Source organism: Cydia fagiglandana, chromosome 1 (assembly GCF_963556715.1).
Source record: "Cydia fagiglandana chromosome 1, ilCydFagi1.1, whole genome shotgun sequence".
NCBI lineage: Eukaryota > Metazoa > Arthropoda > Insecta > Lepidoptera > Tortricidae > Cydia > Cydia fagiglandana.
In genome coordinates, this window is record NC_085932.1 from 3,161,466 (window position 1) to 3,183,013 (window position 21,548).

A 21,548-nucleotide genomic window follows, 5' to 3' on the forward strand; every position below is an offset into this window, starting at 1 on the left:
TGAGGTTTTTTTTTAATTAAAATGTTGGTGGCAAACAAGCACACCGCCCGTCTGATGGTAAGCGGTTACCGTAGCCTATGGAGGCCTGTGACGTCAGTATCAGTTGTCGCACCTGTTATCGTGGTGAAATAGGGGCCTGATCGTGATCGTGGAAAGATAGGGGCTTATTTTTATACAAGGGTGACCGTATGAATAATAAATATTTACATTTTGTTGATTTACATACAAAATTGGCTTTAATGATATTGCGTTTAATTCTCAGAAATTAAATTTTATTTAAATGTTATAGCTAGTTATTAATTTCGTTTAGACCACTGTGTATACAGGGCGTCCCACGGCGATGCCACATGGAGGGAAAGTACCTTAAATATCATAGATAGCATATTTTGCTGAAAGAAGACTTCATTTTATTTTTAAAACTTAGTTAAATTGCATTCATACTTTTTTAATTTTTTTTGAAAAAAAATGTATGGAAAAAAAATTATCGCGTCATTGGAGGAAAAGTACCTTAATTATTGTAAATGAACATCTTACTGAAAGAAGACATTATTTCGATTTAAAAAAACAAGTTGAATTGCATTTTAAATAATTTCATGGTTAAACCGGGAATCGAACCCGCTACACGAGAAAAAAAATACCTTGTAGCCTTGTCATACCGATCGAAAGGCTTCAATGTGAGAATTATTGTTTTGGTACAAGGTATTTTTTTTTCTCGTGTAGCGGGTTCGATTCCCGGTTTAACCATGAAATTATGTAAAATGCAATTCAACTTGTTTTTTTAAATCTAAATAATGTCTTCTTTCAGTAAGATGTTCATTTACAATAATTAAGGTACTTTTCCTCCAATGACGCGATAATTTTTTTCCATACATTTTTTTTCAAAAAAAATTAAAAAAGTATGAATGCAACTTTACTAAGTTTTAAAAATAAAATGAAGTCTTCTTTCAGCAAAATATGCTATCTATGATATTTAAGGTACTTTCCCTCCATGTGGCATCGCCGTGGGACGCCCTGTATATTGTATGTAAATAAATGAGTTTTTATAAATAACAAAATGTTATAGTATGTATTAGGAATGTTTACATGTTTGGGATAAGCGATAATTAACGTAAACTAGTACTTAATTCAATTACTACCTAAATAATACATACAGTAAAACCTCGCTAATCCGGACGGACAAAGAACCGGCCGTTGACGGGATTACAGAGGTTTCAAATCGCTTGATTTTTAAGTTGTATCCAGACGAGACAATTTTTCGCCAACCTGATGATATTTTCCGATCAAACAGGGCCGTGCGGACGCAAATACCAATTTGATTCCCCGATCACATCAGCAGGTGCGGATACAAAAATGCCAATTTTCATAGTAGAATGCAAATTGGCGATTTAATTTGCGTACGTGTGGACGCTAGATGAGATTGACCAATTATTTTCCTGAACAAATCGATTGATTTCGTCAGTCCCGTCTGGATACCCCTTTAGTCTTCACTTCTTCCACTCCTTTCCCATTATTCGGGGAGAATAGTTATTTACGATAGGTAGCTTGAGGTAGCTACACGTGCGAATAGGTAATTCGCAACTCGTAAAATAAACCCTTCGGTCATGTTAAATTATCGCCTGTCGTTGCAAATTGCCTACTTTCCGCACTTGTATCGTATATAACTATATAACATCGTTAATATTATAGTAATGTAAGACATCATAAAACCAACAATTAAATTTCTTCCTGGGTAGAGTTAGAAAATCGCTACTGGTAAGTACATACATACTTGAGTTTCCCCATAATAAATGAAATGTACTTCACTAGATAATATTATAGTCGCCAGCTTCAGTTTATTCGGTTCTTTAAAGAAACTTGGTAAATGCCAGTATTTAGTTGGTAATTATTGGTTATTATCGGCCCATGTTTTCATTACCTATTATTATATTTACCTACACTACAACAACTAACTTTCGTGAATAAATGAAGATCGGCTATTGAAACACGACAGTTAGTGTTTAGTGCTGTCTTGTAATTAAAGTATTTAAGTGGTATGGTATAGGTAATATTTTACTGTAATAATATGGTAGGTAATAATTTACAGCTATTTTATTGTTACGTGTTTGTAGCAAAAGTTAAATGCAGATTTTGGATGTATACTTCAAAGCCAAAAATTAGGCTCTTATGATATTTTTCGGTTACTTATTTACTTTTTACAAACTCTTAATTAAGTTTCATCTATCTGTAAAAAAAGTCTTTTTTAAAAGCTATAGGTACTTAATGATTTGCTGTCATATTAGGAGGATACTTATGATGAAGTAGGTTACCAATTCACATGGAGTTGGTTCGTATTAAAATTTTCGATAAAGATTTATTTAAACCACACAAGCATACGGCAACTAATTCTGGTACAGTCGAAGATATGTTTACATTTTTCGCCTCACTACAAAGGAGTAGGTAAGTATATCTGTAAATGTCTTTGTACCTGATATATTTTATTTATTTTATAACATGTCTTGCATGTTCATTCTTTGCCGGAAACTATCCTCCGTGCCCGAAACCAACGCAACGACGTCTGAGGAATTCTAGACGCGCCATCTCGAGCCAATATTGCCAATATTGGCACCCGCCAGCCTTCCTAACACCCTTGTGAACCTGTAAAGGCCAGTTTTCAATGAAACTTCGAATATTTGACGGTACGATGTGCGAAACGTTTAAGAGGAAAGTACCATCGCTTCTCTATACAAGTGTAGTCCCCATTTTCCTCTATAAGAGCTAGTAGCTTCTCAAGACACGCAATATGTTTTCGCTCCTAACTCAATAATACCACTTTGTTGACGTGATTAATTTATAAACATATTACATACTTACGCCTATTTTCTGGAGAGGTCACGGATTTCCACTACAATCCTGCTTTTTGCTACAATCCTGATTTATATATCCATGCCAACAGACAGAAATGGCATACTATCTATAAAGATTCCTAGTTGACTACGGAACCCTAAATAATCGAGAAAATGCAAGGAACATATCTATGGTTAATATTAAGAAGGCACATCAAATTGTGAAAAAAATTTTCCGTTCAGCATCTAGAGAGGAAAATGGAGACTAAAGTTTGTAGGTATGTAGAAGCGGTCGTCCACCTTCGTCTTACAAATACAAATACAAAATACAAATACAAATACATTTATTTCATTACTTTTTACATCAGTTCTTAGGTATAATATATAATAGTTAGGTAGGTAATTAGTCCATCTTAGGTAAATGGAGTAAGTAGGTAAGTATTTATCTAAACATTATGCAACAAATTGTGTAAGTAATGAAAAGGGTGCGGGTACAGCTTGCTGAATTTAAACCCGCCCTTGGTCAGCTAATTGGAATGATATTAAGACAATATAATATTTAAATTTTGAAATTGACATATTAAACAAAACATTAGTATATATGTAACAATAGTTTTCTTACGGGGTACTTAATACAGGAACAGTAAGTAAGTGACGTGATTAACCTTTCATATGCCGGAACGCAGATCAACGTGTATTGAGCTCTAATTAATAATTAATTAAAATACCATTAAGGGAGTCGTTTAGCAGAGCCGGTACGGTATCGGGATGATTGAGAATATGCTATCAACATTCACATATATGTGCCGTTTGTTACTGATACATACGTATGAGTTGTTGTAAATGTAAAAATGCAGTTTTCTGTTTGACCCTTTAACAGAAATAAGAGTAAGCCTCAAATGCTCTAGTCATGGCAAGATATCAAGAGATTACTTTCTTGGTCATCGATAAGTAGACCACACTTCAAAGATCTTAACTTACTGACCCTCCCCTCTCTGTACATTTTGGAAGTAGCAACATTTGTCCGCAAAAACCTACATTTATTCCAATTCTGTCAAAACCCTCGACGTCAACACTACATAGAACTCCCGGAGCCTAAATTAGAAATATACAAGAACGGTCCATACTACAGAGCCATAAATGTTTATAATAAAATCCCCACTTATTTAAAAACAGACCCCAACTTCATAATCCGCCTTAAAACTATGCTGATGGATAAATGTTACTACTCAATAGCCGAATTTATGGAGGATGATACTATGTAATGTAATAAATAAATAGTAACTTAGCATATAATATAAATATAATTGTATTATATTATAACATATTTTATATTAATACAAAAAGTAATAAGTAGGTACTTATAACATAATGTAGAAATCCTTGTCTATAGGTAATAAGATTCAAGTATTCATTAGAAGAGGCTGTTAAACTTAAAAGTGCAATTTAGAAATGTATAAGTATTACTTTAAAGAGAAGTGCAATTTAGAAAATGTATAAGTATCGAACGTAAGTATAAGTCAGTAGTAAACCAATACTATGAAATTGTTAACCATCAATTTTTGCTACACCCTTTCCAGGGTCCATGTATATAACATCTGTACTATGGTATGCAAATAAAGATCTCTCTTATCTCTAAGTCGATCTATAATTATTTTTTCAACATGCGTTAAAATACGCATACAGCATAGTTTTACTCAAGTAAGTATATAAATTAGATTTGGGTTTTAACTTTTATAGTTTAAAATTTTTATTTATTGGTGTTGTCGTAAATTAATCATTGTATTTCAAATATCTCATAATTGCATGCGTAAGTACATATATCGCGTTATAAATTTAAATAAGTGGTGCTGCTAGCAACAGATATTCATACAACATTGCCGAATCAGGCTGACAATTCTTCACACTATTTATTAGAATTATTAGTTAAGCATCCCACAAAATGTATAAATTAATCATAAAAAATTACAATGCTCACAAAACATTTAACACTACAAATTTCACGGTCTCCACAAGGCACCTAACATCTACCTACCCTTGTCATCCAGAACTTTCACAAGTCCATATAAAACGCGTTTGTTTAGAACTTTAGGTCCGTGGAGGCTGGTTTTGGACCATGCATTACCATAAGCGTAATGCACTGCAAATTGATCATGACACGGTTGCGCAAGCGCAAGCAAAGCTACCTAATTCACTTTATTGTTATTCACTTTAACGGCCTGGAAAGGATTACTTTGTCTGCTAGTGTGGAAATGCTATTCAATGTGTTTAATTTGTTTTCGACGCTGGTGGATGAAGTACACTACACTTTGGGCCTTTGAAGCCATAATTAAAATACATAAATAATTTGAGTTAAATATACACAATATATTTATTATTTTACATAGGTTTAGGTTTTTCGTCTGAGATATGGACAACGCCTGATGATAACACACTATATCCTTGCAGTACGATGGGTTGTTTGTTTCAAAGTCAGTTGAAATCTTCACATGGCTCAGGATTGCACTTTTAAATCTGAAATTTGCCGCTCGTCATGTATAAATATGATATGAGTACAGTCGATATCAAATGTGCGTCTTAAGACTATTAACTAGTTAAAATAATAAAAAACCAAATGTTTTATGAATGCCAAATACCTCGCCTCTCTCATTAGGGAGCTTCGCTTTGCGACAGAAAAAAGTACTGCAATTAAATAAAACTGCGGTAATAACAGCAGTTAGCTTAATTGTCCAAATAAAAACGTAGCAATTAGACGAGACTTTTTTGTTTTTTGTTATTTAATTACTGCTATATTATTTAAAGAAACATTGGCTAGGCGGTCTTTTTTAATTACCGAATGCACGACGTAACGTCTACGTCCGCTGCAGAGTCTCCAATCAGCATAATACATAATAGCAAACCTCAAATCCAACTCTATGCAAACTTTAAGGAACTGTAATTTTTTTGTCACAACACGATTAAGTACGATTTCTTAAGGGTGTTCCAGTTGTATAGAATAAATGGGAAGTATTCCCGCAGAGCGAGCGAAACAGAGCGATCGACTCACGCGAACCACTTCTTAAAGTGTATAAATATAGAAGCTCAAACTAACTTGGTATGTGGTCTGCCCCACCACGCCTACATGCAAGATGGAAAACAATTGGGTCACACATTTTTTATTAGTATGCTTAATCGAATAGTACAGGCGGGATACATTTTTTCTGTAGGTACTTGAGACTCAGATTAGAAAAACGGGATGTACGAGGTATCTTATGTACCAGAGTCGTTAACTTTTATCGTATTGTCCATGGAAGTGACGTTTTTCTAAAATGTGTTTGACCTAATTGAATAAGGGATTGACTCACGTTTACCCGGGTCGACTGGGCCGTGTCCGGGCCGGAGCTTTCGACGCTTACTTTTCTATGACAGGTGATCACGTGATGCTTTCCATAGAAAATTAAGCGCCGGAAGATCCGGCCCGGACACGGCCCGGTCTAACGTGAGTCATCCGTAATGCTTCACCAAAATAGCGCAACAATTTAAAAATTCACACTTTTATATTATGCTTCGCACCCAATAGTTCACTTTGCTTTTATCAACATGGTTCCACGCCGTCCTTGATCATATTTTTACAGGTATACGTCTTAATGAGTAATTAGTTTAGCCTACATTTCTTGCCACCACGCGAACATCTGCCGAATAAAGCTTCGTTCCCTGTGAAAGGATAAAGTCATATCATATATCCTACCAACTGCGCCATTTAAGAAGACAACAATATGTTATATAATATAACCCAACACCAAAATACATACATATCTAAACTAGCTGTTGCCCGCGACTTCGTCCGCGTGGAATCTTATCTTCAACATTTTACATCTTTAGTACCTATAATTTTCATATCCAAGCAATCTTGAAACTAAATACTTTTCTTTTTTAGCAAGTTGTATGAAGTTTTAAGTCATGTGGATTTTGATGTTGGTTGCTAAAATTACTTTTCTTGTAATCTCATAATAGGTAGGTAACCTATGCCCTTATACAAAGATTCAAGTTCCGCATTCCGCACTCACAAAATATCTGATCTCCATACAAACTTTCAACCCCTTTCTCACCACCTTGGGGGATGATTTGCAAAAATGCTTGAATTAGTTTTCATGTTTTTTTTTAATTTATTACCTTTTTTCCAAAAAGTTAAAGGTCCTAGCTTAAAATTAAATTTACACCCCAAGACGAATTTTCATCCCCTTTTTGGGAATGAAGGGATTGAATTTCCAAAAAACGTTGCAATCACTTTTTTTTGTAATCGGCTATTATGCCTTTCTACGAAGTTTCAAAGCATTTGTAATGGATTCAAACTTTCAACCCCTTTTTAACCCTGTTAGGGGATGAATTTTACAAAACGCTGAAATTACTTTTCCTGTCTTCTAATAATATCTCTAAATACAAAGATTCAAGTCCCACACTCGAAAAAATGTTTGATATCCATACAAACTTTCAACCCCTTTTTCACCACCTTAGGGGTTGAATTTTCAAAGACGCTGAAATTAGTTTTCTTGTATTTTAATAATATATCTTTTAACGAAGTTTCAAATTCGTAGCTCAAAAGAAAACTTTAACCCCATACAAACTTTCATCCCCTTTTTAACCCTGTTAGGGGATGAATTTTACAAAACGCTGAAATTACTTTTATTGTCTTCTAATAATATCCCCAAATACAAAGATTCAAGTCCCGCGCTCGAAAATTTTTTTGATATCCATACAAACTTTCAACCCCTTTTTCACCACCTTGGGGGATGAATTTTCTAAAACGCTGAAATTAGTTTTCTTGTCTTTGAATTTGATACTTATTTACAAAGTTTCAAGTTCCTAACTTAAAATAAATTTGCACCCGAAGACGAACTTTCATCCCCTTTTTAACCCCCTTAGGGGTTGAATTTCCAAAAACGTTGCAATCACTTTTTTTTGTAATCGGCTATTATGCCTTTCTACGAAGTTTCAAAGCATTTGTAATGGATTAAAATTTTCAACCCCTTTTTAACCCTGTTAGGGGATGAATTTTACAAAACGCTGAAATTACTTTTCCTGTCTTCTAATAATATCTCTAAATACAAAGATTCAAGTCCACCACTTGAAAATTTTTTTGATGTCCATACAAACTTTCAACCCCTTTTTCACCACCTTAGGGGATGAATTTTCAAAAACGCTGAAATTAGTTTTCTTGTATTTTAATAATATACCTTTTTACGAAGTTTCAAATTCCTAGCTTAAAAGAAAACTTTAACCCCATACTAACTTTCATCCCCTTTTTAACCCCCTTAGGGGTTGAATTTCTCAAAATCGCTTCTTATCTCTTGTACACTTTATAAATGCCATCTGGTGTGCAAATTTCAACTTTCTGGCTTTTGTAGTTTCGGCTCTGCGTTGATGAATCAGTCAGTCAGTCAGGACACTTGCATTTATATATATAGATTAATTTCTTATTGACATAATAGTTATAGATTTTTAGCTCATTGTCTTACTGGTTTCCACCTCCAGGGAACTGGGCTGAATGAACGCGACACGCGATCGACAGCCCGCCTGCTCCCGGCCAGGCGTCCCTACACTACATCTACATACATCTACTGGTTGGTCTAAGGTCCAACTTCTAAGCTCTGTAAGCAACACTAACAATATCCCCCGTTGGCCGAGGCCGGTAAGGGCACAAACAAATATGGCGCACACAATGCCTTATAAATTGCAGTGGATGACGAATGGCCAGAATTCGCGCCCGCCTCGCGTGTGCTAATGACTCACACTTGCGTTTTGCTAATTTTCTATGGATTGCGGAATTAATGGTGGCTATAGAAAGAAATTAGAGTGAATCGACGGTAATTTAATTATTGTTCCTCTTTGCCATGGTCATATGGTTCATCTGTAAATATGTGTATATAGTTGTTACAGTTTAAGAGTTTTAATTTTAATGTTTAGTTTAATTATTTAGTTAATACTTTTATTTTTGTATATTTTTATGCTTCTGTAGTTGAAAATAAATTAAATAAGTATTATAATATCGAACCTAAGTATAAGTCAGTAGTAATATTCTGTAATAGTAACCAAAACTGTGAAATTGTGAACCACCAATTTTTGCTACACCCTTTTCAGGATCCATGTATTTAAGAAACATCCGTACTATGGTAATGCAAATAAAGATTTTATATTCCTCAGTGCAATAATTGGTGACAGCAAGTAGTTTACTTTTTGCCTTTCGTATGTAAAATTATCAACATATAGTATTAAATTAAATTAAACTATGCACCTCTTTCTTATCAGTTATCACACTTGACCTGGCTATGAAAATGCAATGAAATCGGGCCCTGTCTCCCCAACCTCAGTCAAATTCAAATTATATTTTCGGCAAGTCGGCACGGTGTTGCGGCGCCACTCCTTAACCCTTATCTTGGCATCGTAACACCCGTGATACATGGAACTTAAAAAAATCTAGCAGGTTCACTTTATTACCTAACACAATAATTCTGCCATCAATATGTCGAGCTACCCTCCTTACTTATAGAAAAAAATAATTGACACGAGTGTCACTGTAAATTAATCAGTAATAATCAACATGGCGCCGCGGAAACAATAGATTTCGGTTCGTACTGGAAGTTTTGCATTTATTTCTTATGTTAGTATATATTTTTCCATAATCTACATTTTGATATCTTTACTGTCTCTATATGCATACATATTTACAATGCCTTCGAATTTAAAAACATTTAATGCACAGAACCTTACATGAAACTGTTATGTATTATATTTGATACACTGCCAAGAACTCAGAAATGTACATATCGAAAGGATTGTATTACATTTAATACATTGCCAAGTTATCGTCAAAATATTTTTACATAATTTTTTTATTTTTTTATTGTTGTGAGGCTACAAAACATGCTTCAAATATTTAATATTAGTTGTCGTATTATTTAGTTATTAAACTTTGATTTTTTTAAGTACTAGATGTTATTTAACTATATATTCGTACGCTGTAGCATTATTGCTACGCCGTAGCCCATAGCACGGAAAAATATGTGTATGGCAAAAATGGCCCCAAAGTAAAAAAAAATATATATTTTTTTTACTTTTAATTATTTGTTTACTTTTCATATTTTACTCAACTTTTTGCTGACGACTTTTTTGAAACTTTAAGGGATCTAATTTTCCGCCCATGTGATCAGGTATTCGTAGATATAATTTATTTTTACAGGTTTAATAGTCATCTGATGCTTTAGATTGCGTTTAATTAGCAGTAAATGCTAATTTCTGTTGCATTACATGTTATATTTTTATTAAAATCTTCATTTTTCTTCTAAAACGTAGGTAACTATTTTGTCGAGTTATTGGCATTGTATCAAATATGATACATATGATTTTCCGAAACTGGAAAATCCTGGATTTTTTTTCTAATTTTTTATTAGTCTAGTATGCTCAATAGGTGCCAAAAAACTAAAAAAATGTTTATATTTAAGATATTTTGAGCCTTGCCAAGATAAGGGTTAACAAGAAGATACGGGAGGCGCGTAGTAATTAGTACAAGTTAGAATTTATCTGGCATTCCCGCTGCCGAGCGAGCTTGAGTGAATAGAGTTCTTAGTATGGTCCTTGTTCTTAGGCGTAGATGATATTTCTATCTTTACTTCTAAAGCCGTAACAATTAAGGATAAGACGCTAGACAGGGCCGGGGCCGGGCCGGAGCTTCCGGCGCTTCATTTTCTATGGAAAGCACCACGTGATCACCGATCAGCCGTCAAGGAAACATTAAATATGGAACAGTTCACTGCGGCGTTTTCAAATGTGAAATTTGATTGCTCTAATTATTTTTAATTTTTTCAATGATTAAAGGTAGGGAGGGGAGAAGGCGCTTATTACCGGTTCATTTCCTATGGTCTTATTTTATTCATTGACTTTATTATGACGGTGAATTGGAGTGTGTGACTTATGCTATATTAGTTACATCCTGATTATTCCTGAGCCTTCTCTCCCGTGCTCGGCAAGTTATCTGACTGAGACTCACCCAGATCACCTACAGTTAGACAGGCCAGAAAATGTGTCCCGACAATAGTTAACTAACGAATAAGGATAATAAATAATAAACTACAATGTTTATTGACAAAACAGGACAAACATTTTTTTTAAATACGTATGTATTTTGATTTAAATATTTTAAATTATACTAATTGCTAATGGTACTTGCTTTATAAGTATTAAGAAACAAAAAACATATGTATAAATCAAAGGGGTTACAAAAAAAACATTATATACACAACTGACAAATATTATACCAAATACAATAAATTGTTTATAAGTATTTCAAACTCGCTTAAAACTTATTTTAAATGGGTTTTTATCTATGTATGGAGTGAGCACTAAATAACGATGGCAGTACGGAGTGTGTGTATAGTTCGTTTTTTAGCATTAGAAAGAAGATAAGCGACCTTAACATGTCTTTTAATTGAAAAACGCTTTTTAAAAATCAGCAACTACTTATGAAAGCAAAAGAGACAAGATATATATATATACAGTGGTATTACTAATAGAAATTAATAAACTATCTAAATGATCGTATTAGATCCTTATTTGTTACATATTTGCCGTGATCTATTTTTAAAACGTGTTTTTCAATTAAAAGACACATCAAGATTGTTTACCTTTTTTCTAATGCTAAAACAACACGAACTATAAGGGGTAGTCTGTAAGCTCCCGACCGCAGCGCCTCCTCCCCGAACGAGCCAATTTGTTCTGCGCCAGCGCCCTTAACGACTTTTTTGGCTAAACTTGAATCTCCTTATTTTAAGTTCTTTTGCCTGTTGTGTATAAATCACTCTTATTTTTATCTTAATCGCGTATTTCACACTACTAAATCTGTGTACATACGTTCAAATATTTAAATGGTTTCCCAAAACGGGAGACATATTCGAATTTTTAAATTAAAAAAAAATAAAGGAATCTTTTATCACCTAAAGGAGCATCGACTTTGAGGAGAAAATGCGGAAGACTTAATAATATAGGTACATTAGGTACTGTATATGTATTGAACTCTGGAGAAAGACTACAGCACATACAAACTGCAACACTCCTATATGTACATTGGTGGACCTTAGGTATAATTATTACAAAGGGCATAAGGTCCACCGATGTATGTAGGTAAGGTACAGTCAACAGTGTGGGTGATGATACAACAACAATGTATAGTGCAACTTCTGCTACTGACTGTACATAGAAACCATCCAAACCAGGATTCGAACCGAATCTCCTGCTGTTTTATTATATTTGTAAAAGTCGTAACGCTTTTAGTTTTTCAATCTATTACCCACCTTAAAAGTATTAATTGTGTATGTCATTGCCCACCCACCTTGTATTAATTGCTGGACGATCTCATTAATGCCGGAAAAAAGCTACGCGAATACCGATAGAAAGGTGGTCGTGGCCATGGCCGCCGCAAAGCAATCGAATGCCGAGGTGAGTGCAATGTACCTTGACCGGGACTTTGCCATTTTATCACAAGGAATTAAAATTAGGCGTTAAGTAACAAGTCTATCTTAAGAGGGGAAGTAAAGCCAGGAATTTAGAAAGAAACAAAAGATTAGGTGCGTCGCGGGAATCTTGCGACTGAAGATTTCACGATCGCGTTATGGGTTTTGACGTTTTTCCTCAATATCTCTAAAAGTCATTGACTTACTTATTACTTCAAAGAGTCGGGCCTTACGAGCCCTACGAATAGGGCCAATTCATGAGTGTCAAAATCGCATGTAGAATCACCACTGCGCTCAGTCGTGTGGCGTTTTGTCGCGACGGTCCTGGGCCCGTAGCCAACGTGCCAATCCTTAACGCTCCGTAGCGTATCGTAATCTAATCGTAGTCATCTCTGTCTATCACTAGTCCACACTAGTGCGACAGTGACAGAACAGTTACATATCGTATCGTTCGCTACGGAGCGTTAACGATTGCACGTTAGCTACGTACCCTTCTACACCTACCTACAGAGATGGTCGCCTCGTTATCGTCTAACAAGTGCGAAAATGACACATGATAGCAGCACATTTAACAGACCATTGATATACTTTATATTTTTGCAATAAAGCTCATAATCAGTCAAATAATAGAGTCAACTCTACAACTACGTAAGAAATGAGGCTCAAGGGCGTTATCTCTATAATAATAATATTGAACAATATATTAAGTTACTATACAGTATTCTTCCTATAATAGACGTAGTAGCGCCCTATTTAACCGTAAATTACAATAATTACATTTAATAAGGCATCTTTCAAGATCGTATCGTATACAATATAGCAAAGTCATAGAGTCTATTTTAATCGACTGATTCGTTGAGTGACGTTGAGTTATTTCAATCCTGTATTTATACATTGTGTACGAGTATTAAATATCTTTTTTTTATGCATACTACGCGTCGATATGTTATAAAAATATATTAATTTGCCGCTAACTACAGAAAGTTTTGAAGAGTTAATGTTAAGGGTCACACGCACCTGCGGCGAAAAAGCCGCTCCCATACAATCGAAGTTACGCTCTCTCATTTTGAAGCGACATGATTAAATTACATAAAACTTGGCATGAACATTTAGGTACGTAACATATATTATAAATTATAATATCTGGGAATCTGGGACACCGAGCATTGCTCGGAAAACATATAAAAACTCAAAAATGCGCGTTTTCCCCCAGAGATAAGACCTCGCTAGATCGATTTTTCGTCCACGAAAGCCCCCATATATCAAATTACATCAAAATATTTTCAAGTGTTGGTCGTTTAAAGGTATAACATATACTTTTATCAGTAACAAGAGTGTAACGTGTAACTACATATCAGAGCCGGTATATTTTTTATATTATAATCATTAACTACCATTTATTATAGTGAGTTCTGACATTTGCATCCCAATAGGTACCTAACATTTGCTCCGCGAGCGAATTAAATGATACCTACATAAAATAACGATGTGTTTTGATTGTTCCGATTAATTAAAAAGCCACATGTTAATATTAAACCATTATTTAATAAATAATGGGGTAAAACAAAAGACATTGAATGTAATCGCAAGGCGAGTAACATTTCTGCGTTAATAACTCGAGCTGCGATCGAACACGTACTTTGCGTTTTGCCGAAGGGATATCCAATTAGCTTGAGAATACTCTACCTATCGCATAGAAACCAGATTTATATATTTTTTGGGATGTATGAGATTACTGTATGTACCAGCTAAGAGAATTTAGACTTGAGGAATATTGTCAAAGTAAATTATTCTGTAGTCAGTACATTCAGTACAGTCATATCATTTGTTCTTTCGATACAAACTTGTAAAACGCCATTTGACTTTGATCTTTATTTTTTCACTGATATGTGTTAAATTTGTTAAATGTCAAAAAGTAAGGCCATCTACTCGACGATATAAATAAATTCATTTCAATAAAAAAACGTATTATTTATTTATTTAAACATTTTAAATAAGAGATTTAATGACCAATGGTTAACCTCTACCAGTCAATTGTAGGTCCGAACAGACAACGCACAAAATTGTGAAAAGGTACATGACACGAGTGAATACAGTGCATAATATAATTAAATATAACTAGGTTTTTTATTAATCCAATTCCCGGTGTGTTAATAATCTCACCATAAAATAATATTTAATAATTCAATTCACAATAATGCAATTCGAGTACCTATATATGATGTTCTTTCTGACTGGCACAGGAACTCAAAGTATTGTTTTTATAATAATCTCCACAGGCTCGATCGTCGCAGTTCCGACAATGTGCCCGCTAAGGTCCGACGGGTTATTGGTGCTCTTATTAATAGCATCCTACAACTCCGGACATCGAGTGACCAGTTCAAATAAACTCAATTTAAATTTAAATTTCACGGAAACTGCAACTGCATACGGATATGAGTCTGAAGAGCATACAGTGGCTACTGAAGATGGTTACTTGCTGAAGCTTTTTCGGTTAACTAAAGGTGCGAAATGTATGGAGCCGCGGCGGCGAACACCGGTGCTGCTGATGCATGGGCTGCTGCTCAGCGCGGACTGCTGGTTGGATGCCGGGCCCGAGGCCGGCCTCGCCTTCCTTCTTTCGGACTCCTGCTTCGACACTTGGGTCGGCAACGTCCGAGGCACGTACTACTCCCGTGAACATCTCCACCTCGACCCCGGTAAAAGCCGCTTCTGGCAGTTCTCCGTCGACGAAATCGGACTTTACGACATCCCCGGATTAATCGAGTACGTTTTAAGAAACACCGGCGTGAAGCAGCTCAACTACATCGGATATTCTCAAGGAGCCGGCACATTCTTCATCATGTGCTCAGAAAGGCCTGGCTATTGTAATCAAGCGAAGTTAATGATCGCTCTGGCGCCTGCTACCAGACAGTTCAACACGAAATCTGTAGTGTTCAGAACGGTACCGCTCATTATTCAGGACCAAAAACATTTTCTGCAATCACTCGGCATTTGGGAGTTGTTCGCGAGAAGATTGCCGACGTATGAATTTTTTAGTAATTTATGTCAAAACGATCAAGCTTCCAGCTTCTGCGAGTGGGTTTTGAGTATGTTAGACGCACCTCATTCACGGTCTATCTCGAGGAACACTTTAAAAACTTTGTACAAACATGTGTTAGCGGGTACCTCCACACAGAACATGGCTCGTTACGGCCAAAGTATGCTGGATCCGGCATTTACTAAATACAATTATGGTAGAGAGAAAAACAGAAAGCTGTACGGAAGTGATCGTCCCCCTGAATATGATTTGAGAGCGGTGAGTGTCCCGGTGGTGTTGATTTACGGTAAAAACGATGGTATAGTGGACGTGAAGGATGTGCAGTGGTTGAAGAGTAAGCTACCGAACGTTATAGAATCGATACCAGTGAAAGACAAGTATTGGACTCACTTAGACATGGCCTATAGTCAAAATACTAATATTATGATATTTCAGGATATCCGTAAATATTTATTGCAATATGATTGAACAAAAGTTCTATTTGGGTCTATAATTTTCTTCTTACTATGTCTAATGGCTGTTTCTTCTGTCTAGAAATTTAAGGGTATGGAAAATTTAAGTATAACAATAATCGTAATTTGGAGACATTGTAGATACTAAGTACGAGTACGTTAAGAGCGCTATATGCGAATCACATAATATATAGGGTGATTTCGGGGTCGTGGAGCAAGAGAGCCAGACATCATACAGAAACCAACGATGAGCCTAATTATATTGTTAATTATTGTTTATCACCAATAATGATGATTATTATCCAGATGACAAGTAGGAAAAAAATGTTTGCATACAATTTGGTGACCCTACTCAATGTGACGTCTTGTCGCTTTCCATACAGCGTATGTCAATACAATACAATACAATACAGCGTATTTACATTAATTTTACTTGAAAAATAAGAATAATTAAAGTAATTATCTTTTAATCAAATACTACCATATGATAATGTGGATTATTTACAGAGTCAGAAAAAGTGGTTCTGGATCACGACCCAGAAATCACCCTGTATATGTACACTAGTAATTTAAAGACAAATATTAAGCTCTATATAACGGAACTTTTGGAAGTAGGAGATTTTTTTTCATTGATTTATAAGTTGTTAAATAAGTTATTTATTACCTAGAGTACAGGTACGCCATATATGAATTGTGCCAAATATTTAGTATGATAAAATCAAAAATACGAAATGTATGTTTATTACTCGCAAATTTTCTAAAGATTGCAATTCAACAAAATAAACTACCTATAGTTTGATAAAACTTCCTTTTGTTTTAATAACATGCTCGTACGAAAAACTTGTTCTGTCGGTCGGCAGTTCATTGCTTCTGGGAGCCCGAGTGACCTTCTTAACGGTCACGACCGGTCCTTAAGCTTTTATATTTTACGTTATTAGGCTAAAGAGAAAATAGTTGCCGATTTCAAGAGTAACGAATCCTGTCTTGTTAGTTTGCTATAATATCCTTATTACCTACTAGATCCGGGCGTATATATAACGACTGTTTATCAGTGGAGTTCAGTAAATATGTCTGGTAGGTAAGGTACTAATTTCGTTGCTAAAAATGCGTTGATGTTCATACCTTTCGTCAAACATGAAGTTGGGTTCTTCATGGAATGTTCCAACTGCACTTGGCACATGGAAGTAAGTGGTCGAGTGCATCGTATGCACCATTGTTGAATATGTTACTGCGATTCCTTATTCTGAAAAACTTATGAAATTAGAGATAAAGTGCCGCACACACTACACTTTTTTTAGAAATTTATTTATTTAACACAGGTGCTAGCAGCCATAGACGATATAATAATTAATTTATTAAGTGACAATAGAGATTCAGGCTCTAAATTTCGGAAAAGAATCAGCTCGTGTGTGATGCGCTGAAATTGAAAACTTTGTTTTAAGGCGAATCTACTGACTGCGCCAGTTAGGTCTGGCTCGCAAGAGCTAAGAACTTGCTCGTTCATGGAATTTAGGATGTCGAGTACGACATTACACCATAACACATAACTAGTCGTGAATTAAAGAAAATATTCAAATTTATTCGCAGAATAGTATTTTTATCTGGGATTTAATGGCGCAACCGTCGTGGAGCTAATGTATCGTACACCATTGTCGCCCTGTGAACTCGCGCGGCAGAAATGTCTTGACGTCCTCAGGGAGCTTTATAAAGATGTTTCGTGAGGAAGTAAGTCACATCGTTTGGAGCCGAGGAGCTGATAAGGTTCGGATCATTGTTTACATCTAGAAGTAGTTCCGCATTGAGGTAAGCGACAATTGGTTTCACCGTACTCATCGGACAAAATATAATATATTAAATACAAATTCAGTGATGGTGGTACTTAGTTAGGATTACTTAGTTTCCACTGCGATCAATGTAATGGGATTATTAACTACTGTTTTTGTTTTATTGACTTTTCTCATCTTCAGATATAAACTCTTGACATTGTGCAGTGACACCATTTCTGAACATGCTAGTATTGCTAGTGCATAATAGGAAGGAAGAAACTATGAGATCTCTTGCCTCCTTTGGAAAAATCATGACCCAGCTGATCGAATAATAAGCTTATCGATCGAAGAATAACGTTAGGACATACAAGAAAATGGGCTCTCATCGAGCACCTGATATGACATCCGATGTGTACGGTGTCTATTGTGGCCGCTTGCCTTTTTGATAAACTCCAAATTTTTAATTTCCACTTGTGTCTGTATGAAGTCCGTATAATTTTTTGATTGATTTTTTTGGACATTGTTGTCCAAGAACACATTGTCGTTGTTGTTTAGATGTTAAGATATAATCAGCTACTTCTAAGTATCGGAAGTTTTCAAACTTTTTAATTTCATCAAAGATGTCATCAAAGCGTAGTGCGACGTCAGTGGCCATGGTGCTATTCTGCGTGGCAGTACTGTGCGTCGATGCTGCGCGGGCGCGCTGTAGACTACGCAAACACATACACAAGGCCATGCAGACGGACTTTACTGGACGTCGGTGCTGGGACGACGTCAAGATACAGTCCTGCTGGGGATACTGTCTGTCCTACGAGGTGAGTGGCAGCTATGGTGCTTTGTATGGCAGTGGCGTGCGTCGAGGATCGTGCAAGCTGTGCCAGCACACACATAGTCATGCAAACGGACGTCACTGGCCGAAGGTGCTGAGACGTCAAGATAAAGTTTTACTGGGGATAAATGTACGTCCTACACCAACGTTCATCTTAATCGATTCCATCCATAGTAATGTTTATATAGTTCTAAATTCGGCTAAATGTCAGCCGGACCCCGAACTTTATTAGGATGCAACCAGAAAACGGAGGGGAAGAAAGATAATGCACTAATTTTACCAGCAACACATTTTAAGATTTTTTTTTTAGAAAATGATAGGTAAAGTATCACAAAACCTTTTAATCACACCCATTGGTCTACAATACCTACACGCTATTTCTTTCACAGATTTCTGACTGGCGCTTCCCATACAAGGATTCGCACCACCAAGTCTGCGGCCACGAGGAGCGCAAGCACGCCTCTGTCAAGCTGAGACACTGCGACCCCGGCGTGGAGCCCGGCACCGACACCTACCACTACATCGAGGCCACCAGCTGCAAGTGCCAGGTGTGTATTGCCCGGTTCACACGATGGCAGAGCAGTGGGGCAGAAGCAGCAGCACAGTACTGCTACAATTTGAACGCACACGCTGAGACAGAACAGTAGGTACTTACTGTTCTGTCCCAGCCTGTGTCTGTATCAGTGTGTATCTCTTCTTCCAGTGGCATAGCTATAACTCTGTATCTTTAGGTATTTAAATAAAAGTAAACAAAATCTACCCTCAAATGGCCCCTGAAGCTAGTTGAGGGTAGGTAGATGTAAACATTAAGCGATCAAATAATGTAGGTTAAAGTCATGACGGTCATTTAATGATCCAGGCGGTTTTGTAATTGGTCGGTTCACCAATAAATGTTATAACTACCCGAAATTGTACAAATTGTTTGTTTACTTTTATTTAAATACCTAAAGATACAGACTAATATAAGCTTGAGCAAAGCGGCCCCTCGCTCACGTCTCCGTAATCACGGGATCTTAAGATAAAGTTTTATGACCAATCGGTGCAAACTATATTTCGTCAACTATAACAAGTCTAAGGAGGGTACTCAAACTGTGATAAGGGTACTCAAATGGTATCAAAACAATATGCAAATGGTGAGTATTTATAGACGACATTGTCCAAGGTAATTTAGTAATAAACCTACTTATTGTAGGTACTTTAAAGTTAGATCATTTATGCTGCCAGTTTGTTCTTTACTTAAAGTGGCATAATTATTTAATCATTTGCCACAAAGCTAACTGAGCGGTACAAACAAAGTACACTCAGTCATCTCTATATCTTAAAATAGATAAGTAAAGTAATAAAACACTGACAGCTTAACAGATGTATGTATATAATGTGCATGTTTAAGTACTTTAAGTGTCATAAGTAAACGATTTAATACTTTATATCAATTATATCTAACAACTTCGTAGCTATGTAGTTGACACTGGTTGACACTGACGACACTACTTATAACGAAGTGCCATGATGCCATTGCCAAAGACCTCCCCTCGTTTTCTCCACTCGACCCCGTCGTCGGCATTTTCAGACCAAGATAATCATACCGAGATAGTCAAGTTCGAAACAATTTTGATAGCACACGCCGTGCCAGTGTTATTTTAAACGTCGAACTTCTATGAAATTATTACGTATAATAAGCGTACAACACTTTGACTGCGTGCGCTATTGAAAATTATTGCAGAATTACCTCTAAGTTTCGGGCTTTCTCAGAAGCCCCGGCCTTTTCAGGCCGAGTACGATCAGGGCCGCGAATTACTCATATCAACTCATATCCTTGACACGTAATATTCACGGTAATTTGTATTTCACCATTTCGTATGCCAACTAGAGCTGTTATGAATTCGAATCGAAGTCCGGCTTATTAATGAGTTTCTCGGAACATATGTGTACGAAATATCGTGTGGTTTTAACTACTAGTTGCTTTTCGGCTAAAGATCGTGAGAAAACCGCATTACTAAGTCTGTAGGTACGCCAATTTCTAAAGTTAGGCATAGAATAAAACTTTATTTTATTTTATTTTATTAGCCTACTTTGGTGTCCCACTGCTGGGCAAAGACCTCCCCTCGTTTTCTCCACTCGACCCCGTCGTCGGCATTTTCCCACCATTTGGGGTAGAATACGTCCAAGTCGTCCCGCCATCTCCTTTTCGGTCGGCCTAAACCCCAACTTGCACCGTCTATTGTGTTCCGTGGGTCACGTGGGTCCGTGGGTAGAATAACTCTAAAGACTTTTAAAATCTATGCTGACGCCATCTATTAACAACCTTTGACAACAACCCCATTGTCCAATAACTGTGTGAGGATAATATTTACATTTATTACCCGTCAATTTCCAGGTATGTTCGTCAGAAGACACGAGCTGCGAGTGGCTGCCGCCCGACTCCAGCCTCCTCGGCGGCCTGGTCCTCAAGGAGGAGATAGAGGAGGAGGAATAACACTGACACGTACATGGTACAAGGACCGAGGAGGAGGGATAACACTAACGCGTACAAGGACCGAGTTACATCGCAAGTTATGTTAAGTAAACAGTTTTAAGAAAAATATTTTTTTTATTTGTTCTTCCCAGCCCTAACCGTATGAAATGAGAAATATAGTTGATCAAACCAATTTGTCAGTCAGTAAGAACCAGGAAAACTATACTCATCGTTTTCTTTTGGGTGCTAGTACTAGTGTAAGACAAAGATAGTACGATTCTCTCTGTCTATGATTTAAATGAGACAATCCTTTGACAAACTATAAGTACCTAAACGTTAACACTGATCAAGCTTCGATGATCATCTTTTTCCTTTATGGCTGTTCCTTGATCCTCTAGCTGCTAGCACTCTCGTACTTGCTACTATGGAACTAATACGGCCAGGGCCGTCTTAAACTGTGCTGGGGCCCTGGGGCATATAAGAATTTGGGGCCCTTTTGGAAAGTAAAGAAAGCTACTTAAACTAACATTTTCTACTATATCTTCTATTTATTATGGGTAATCAAATATACTGTTACTGTCTGTCCTTCGGGGCCCCCTGGCGATGACCGTGTGCCCATGGTAAAGACGGTACTGAATACGGCTAGTCCTACGGAATACAATAATAATTGAAGGACCTCTGCGCTGTTGGCTTCGGCCCCAC

General features: G+C 36.4%; 2 protein-coding genes across 3 annotated transcripts; both read left to right on the forward strand.

Annotated features, from left to right (window-relative positions):
* The first annotated feature begins 14,574 nt into the window (after positions 1-14,574).
* LOC134675550 (lipase 3-like) lies at positions 14,575-16,600 on the forward strand. Its single transcript, XM_063533865.1, has one exon. The coding sequence runs from the start codon at positions 14,607-14,609 to the stop codon at positions 15,810-15,812; it is 1,206 nt and encodes a 401-aa protein (XP_063389935.1). The 5' UTR covers positions 14,575-14,606; the 3' UTR covers positions 15,813-16,600.
* Positions 16,601-16,708: 108 nt separating this feature from the next.
* Positions 16,709-20,980, forward strand: LOC134675618 (thyrostimulin beta-5 subunit-like). 2 transcript variants are annotated; one of them, XM_063534027.1, is made up of 5 exons: positions 16,709-17,557; positions 18,183-18,377; positions 18,781-18,939; positions 20,769-20,883; positions 20,926-20,980. In XM_063534027.1, exons 1-4 carry the CDS (start codon positions 17,507-17,509, stop codon positions 20,865-20,867), a joined length of 504 nt encoding a protein of 167 aa, XP_063390097.1. In that variant the 5' UTR covers positions 16,709-17,506; the 3' UTR covers positions 20,868-20,883; positions 20,926-20,980. The 2 variants fall into 2 exon arrangements, with proteins under 2 accessions (XP_063390097.1, XP_063390049.1); XM_063533979.1 differs by having other exon boundaries at positions 20,769-20,980.
* Positions 20,981-21,548: the final 568 nt, after the last annotated feature.